The 6270-nt window shown below is 36.8% G+C and overlaps 1 protein-coding gene across 1 annotated transcript in view; it reads right to left on the minus strand.

The window, feature by feature from the left end:
• Positions 1 to 5534, minus strand: part of LOC125681866 (von Willebrand factor D and EGF domain-containing protein-like) — a 45242-nt gene extending 39708 nt beyond the window's left edge. The window contains exons 1-2 of the mRNA XM_056144438.1: positions 5374 to 5534; positions 4948 to 5200 (exon numbers count right to left, since the gene is read on the minus strand). Coding sequence (XP_056000413.1) covers positions 4948 to 5200; positions 5374 to 5534 — 414 coding nt within the window. The remainder of the gene's footprint in view (positions 1 to 4947; positions 5201 to 5373) is intronic.
• Between the last annotated feature and the right edge of the window lie 736 nt (positions 5535 to 6270).

Raw genomic sequence — 6270 nt, forward strand, 5'->3', positions numbered from 1 at the left:
AGTTACGGAGATCCGCTCCTTCAACTTTTTAAAATAACGCATTACACTTAGTGAATAAACATCGGGTTCGAAATCATCGAAGACCCCTACCCCGGGGAATGAAACTTTGGAGGTAGGGTATTAGTGGTCCTTTGCCACCACTATGAAGATATAGTGATGTTACTCTCTCTAGTGTCCCGTGGGGATTCGGGTTAGAATAGGTCCTCAGTATCCCTTGCTTGTCGTAAAAGGCGACTAAATGGGGCGGTCCTTCGGATGAGACCGCAAAAACCGAGGTCCCGTGTCACAGCAGGTGTGGCACGATAAAGATCCCTCCCTGCACAACGGCCGTAAGCGCCGAGCATAGGCCGAAATTTTGCAGCCCTGCACCGGCAATGGTGACGTCTCCATATGAGTAAAATATTCTCGAGTGGGACGTTAAACAATATTCAATCAATCAATGCTCTCTCTAGTTACGAAAATCCGCCCCTCCAATTTTTATGCATAACACATAACACTTAGTGAATAAACATCGGGTTCGGAATCATTGAAGACCCCTACCTCTGGGACTGAAATTTTGGGGGAAGGGTATTAGTGGTCCTCTCCCACCACTGTGAAGAAATGGTGATGATACTCTCACTAGCTATAGTCTAGTCAATCTAGCTAAAAAATGAGCAAAACCTCAAACTAATTGCAACAGAAATGAAATTTTGATTATTCATGCAAGAAAACACATGCAAACAACATATTAAAAATCGGCTTTTGTATTTCAATGGGAAAATTGGAATTTTGGGGTAAAAGGATGTGTTTTTTCATGAAAATCGCTAAAAACTGGAAATTGAAGAAAATGTCCATTTTATGTAACATACAGTAAAAACAAGTTTCATATCTCAAATTTCAACCTGGAAATGTTCGATTAATTTTTTTTTACAGCAGAATATATTCTTTCCTTGACTGTAATTTTTGGGTAAAATCTTGTTTTTTTTAATATAATTGTTAAAGATTGAAATTTTAAGAAGAAAACCCACATTTTGTCATACATTTGAGTCTACCAATAAAAAATTGAAGTTAGGATTTATTTTAAAAACTGCTCAACAGGTAACTTGTTGAGCAGTTTTTAAAATAAATCCTAGATTATTGGCAATATATATGAAAAATACCATTTTAGGTAGGAAAACCTACCTTTTTCTAAAACAAAAATAGTGAAAAACTGGAAATGATAGGAAATGACTGTTTTATAGAAGAGATGACATTGATCTTATAAATTTAAGAATAAAACGTCCAAATGCACAACTAAACTTTTCTGCACCAAAATTTATTATCCCTTGCCGAATTTTGGGCTGAAATCTTCATTTTCCAACAAAAATCGTTAAAAACTGGATTTTGGAAGAAAATACTTTTTCCTGTCCATTAGGCATATATGAGTTACCACACGAAGATTTATACAGTAAAATAAACTGTTAACACAAAACAAGTGCCCCTTCAAAAATGGTCAGTAAAAGATGACCTACATTTTTGCAGTTACTCCCCTTACATCGGAAGTTGGAGGCGCGCTTACCATTCCGGTCCTATGTTTCACATAAATACATGTAGCATTTTAAAACAAACAGTGTATAGTAAAGCTTACGTTACCAAATTCTTTATTCAGCTGAGTTTTAACAGTTTGTACTACATTTATGACGAAACAAGGTTCAGTTTCTTCGATTTTATAAAGAAATCTTTAATACGTGCACTTCGTCAAGTTCTAGAGTTTGGGAAAGAAGAGGGGGGGGGAGGGGGGGGGAGTTATAGCCGTATTTGATTTTTAGTTCTATCCAAATTATTGTGCAATTAATACCGAGAATTTCAGAAGTAATCTGTTTTAAAAACAATGGACACATAGAATTAAAAGCAAAATGAATCAGGCACGCAGCATCGTAAAAAAAAAGGGGGGGGGGTGAAGATAATTTCACAATATTGCCTGAAAATTGACAAGTAAATTTTAATCCAAAGTTATAAAAATCCTTGATGGTGTGTGTGGTGGTGGTGCGGGGGGGGGGGGATAAGGTTGTTCTCTCATTTCAATTTTACGCTTCCACTGTGTACAGTTCACGACAATGCTATTTTTAAAAAAAAAAAAAAAAAAAAAAGAGGAGGGAGGGCAACCAATCTGTCTAAAAATCGACCTCTGTACGTAAGAAATTATCAACTTTGCATGTAATGATAAAAGGTGTAGAGCCATTATTGCTACGTACCTGATAATTATATAAGTGATCATTTGAGTAATTGCAGTACAGTTCAGTCCATGTTTTTACAAGTACAACGGCTAGTGTCACAATTTGCCTTGCATTTACAGCGAAAAACGTTCAAAAGTTTATCTGGCGCGACTTGTAATTTAGTTTTAACGGATACAAGAATTGCTGAAAGCAGTGATAAGCCCCAATTCGAAGGATCCAAATTAATCATTTCTTTAGTCCACTCTATGACTTAAAAAATTCTTGCAGTGCTCCTTTTCTGCAGCTGTAGTTAGTAGTTAGTGGCAATGACTGAACTTATAAAAATGATATTGTGTTAGACAATTCTTCACATAGCAAATCTCCTATAAATGTCTCTATGGTATTCCATCGTACAAAGTCGATATGACATCGACACCAGAATATATCTTTTTCTCTATGAAATCCTCATATAGGAAGGTGAAGATAACGAACAGTGATCCATCTCGTAACTCCTACAAGCAATACAAAATAGAGAGGTGGACAAACACGGACCCCTGGATATACGAGAAGTGGGATCAGATGCCTATGGGCTATAAGGAGTAAGCACCCCCTGTTGACCGGTTACACCCGCCGTGAGCTCTATATCTTAATAAGGCAAACGGAGTTACCCTTATTCAATATCATTGTGCCAAAAACGGCCTAACAATCGATATGAAACAAGTCAGACAGATTTGACCCAATGATAGGTTGTATTGGCAAAGTAGATTGTTATAACGACCATATAATTCGCGAAATGCTGACTTTAAACGAAACAGTTGAAACCCCTTCACTATCAACTTGTTTGTCAGTAGCCTGCCTCCATTTAAAAACTAATCATTTACAGAATTTTTTTGCGATTTGTCTACATTTTGACTATACAGGACCTGTTCCGATGCCGAACATTCTTGACGTGTCGCATCCTGTGAATGCATGTAGAAAGGGAAAGGATTGACAAACTTCGTTTCCTAAAAAGACGTCTGGTTTTAACGATATTCTTCACTTATATTAGGGGCAAGATCAAAAATTCAATGTCTCACAAAAAAGTAAGTTCACATAGTTTTCACCAAGAACCCCCCCCCCCCCCCCCCCCCCCCTTAAAACTTAATATGACAAATGTTGAAACTAATCGAATAACAAGAAAAGAAACGTACGATTATAAATAACACTCTGTATACCTTTTCTACTGTTTATTCACAAATGAAAGTGTACATTAAATCTATCAAATGTTCATTAATATGTTTTAAATATGATGTGGTATTCAACAGTCGCTTGTCTTTTTCCTTTTTCCACTAAAGTATAATCGATGTCGGATGACAGAAACTTGCGGGAGTTTTTATTCCCTTCCCCCTAACTAATTGAATTTAAATTTTCATCCGACATTGATTTCGTCCCTTAAGGCAGTTATGTTTATTTCAGAGTTCGTTGCTATTTCTGTGCTTTATATATAGACATTTCAAACACAATGTGCATTTTGTATGATCCTCTAAAATGTACGATAAATAACTGTATCCCATTTCCATTCTCAATGATCGTGTGCCAGCGTGGCGAGAATTCCATCGTCATCGAAAACAAGTTTTGTCTTGAATAGATGGTCGGGCGGTCTAGCGCGCTGTTCGCATGCTGCTAGGAGATATGGTTCCGCAGGTCGTGAGCCCAAGACTAATTAGAAAGAGTAACTACTCGATTTTACATCAAATCATGATACTATGCGCAAGTGTTTACTTACATTGATTTTTATTATTTATAATATCAATGTTTTATTATCATTATTATTACCCATGAATGACTCCCCAAACCTGAATTTGAAAGAGAAAAGCAAAAATACTTTACTTACTTAGTTTTATAAAAGTTTTTAATACAAAACGCTTGCTCAAATGATGAAGATACAAAATAACTGAAACTTTTAACCCGAATGGCTTTCCATGCTTTCTTTTTTAACAACCGTAATTCCCTCTTGTAAATTGACACTAATTCTTTAAGATTTCATTTATAATTGATTATTCATAACTTCTAGAGTAAATATTGTGTTTTATGATTAAAATTAATTCAGTAAAGGGTCAAACAAAATATTTTGAAGCTTTATTCGCGAAAGTTCCCCAGGAATGGAAGTCGGCAAAGAATATGAGATACTGAGCAATATTGTATGTATATAGAAGGTCTTAAAATCACCTATTTAATACAACTGTTAAGCTGTTTAATCGTGTTTTTTATTACATGCACTTTAGATCGTCGTGTATAACTTTATTACGATGACTGTCACAGTTAAGTTACTCCCCTTTACGTGTACGGCGTGCCGTAAACACCACAAAATATCGATGGTTTACTAAAACATTTAAGTCTAAATTTTAAATATTTCCCATTGTCCGATTTTGTCTGATTTTTTGTATGTTGTTAATCACGCTTTTGTTTATTAAATTCCGTCGAGTTTGTTTCTGTTGCAATTACTTTGAGGTGATTTGCTAGATTGACTAGACTACTATGGATATCCGCTCCTCCAACTTTTTTTGATAACGCATTACACTTAGTGAATAAACATTGGGTTCGGAATCATCGAAGACCCTACACCGGGGACTGAAATTTTGGTGGGAGAGGACCACTAATACCCTACCCACATATTTTCAGTCCCTGGGGTAGGGGTTCTCGATGATTCCGAACCTGATGTTTAATCATTTACTTACCTAGCCCTTTGCTCCTCTAGGGAGCATAGGCCATTGACGAACTCCCTCCATCTGACTCTGTCTGGCGCTAATCTTTCTGCTGAGTTCCAGGTGTAGCCTTGCTCTTTTAATTCTGCCTCCATATCTCTGCGCCAGCTGCCCCTTGGTCTTCCTCTGTTTCTTTTTCCTTGAGGGTTCCATTTGAGGGCTTGTTTTGTGATGCTGCTTGGTGGTTTTCGCAGTGTGTGTCCAATCCATGACCATTTGCTTTTTTTGATTTGGATATCTATGGGGCTTGATTTGCTCTTTTCCAAAGATCCTCGTTTCTTACTTTATCAAACCATCTGATGTTCATTATTCTGCGCAGGCAGTAATTGATGAATTTTTGAAATCGTGGCATTTGTTGTTCTCCATGTTTCTGCCCCATACAGAAGCACAGACTTTACATTTGAATTAAAAATCTTGATTTTAGTGTTTCTCGAGATGTTCTTTGCATTCCATACTTTCCCCAGAATGTTGAAGATGACCTAGCCTTGTTTATTCTGGTCTTAACATCAGCATCGGTACCTCCATCCACACTCACAATGCTTCCTAGGTAAGTAAACTCCTCAACTTCTTCCAGGATGGTATCCCTTATTTTGATAGGCTGTTTACTCTTTGCCATTAATTTTCATAATTTTTGTCTTGCTTTCATTAGGTTTCAATCCTAGTTTAACTGATGTTGCTGCTAGGAGATATGTTTTGTCTTGCTTGTTGGGTACTGGAGATGAGGGCAATGTCATGCGTTATTTAAAAAAGATGGAGGAATGGATCTCCATAACTAGTGAAAGAATTATCACCATTAGGGGTTCTCGATTTACGACTAAGATGAAAAAAATTATTCTGTCTGATAATCAAATACCAATCCCAAGGTCACAAGTATGTATTCAACTTTTATAAACCATGGATGTACTTTACATATTAATTAAGAAAGTCTACAAGAAATGAAAAATAAGGAAATTACCGTGTTTGTAAATTTTGATCTTAGTCGTAAGATATTTTGTGAATAGGTGCCTGATGTTTATTCATTTAGTGTAATGTATTATGCATAAAAATTGGAGGGGTGAATCTCCGTACCTAGAGAGAGTATCATCACCATTTTTTCATAGTGGTGGGAGAGGACCACTAATACCCGGACCCCAAAATTTCATTCCCTGGGGTAGGGGTCTTCGATAATACCGAACCCGATGTTTCTTCACTAAGTGTAATCCGTTATGTTTAAAAATTAGTAGCCGATCTCCGTAACTAGTGAGAGTACCATCACCATTTCTTCACAGTGGTGGGAGAGAACCACTAATACCTAACACCCAAAATTTCAGTCCCCGGGATAGGAGTCTTCGATGATTCCGAACCCGATGTTT

This window comes from Ostrea edulis, chromosome 1 (assembly GCF_947568905.1).
Source record: "Ostrea edulis chromosome 1, xbOstEdul1.1, whole genome shotgun sequence".
Taxonomy (NCBI): Eukaryota; Metazoa; Mollusca; class Bivalvia; order Ostreida; family Ostreidae; genus Ostrea; species Ostrea edulis.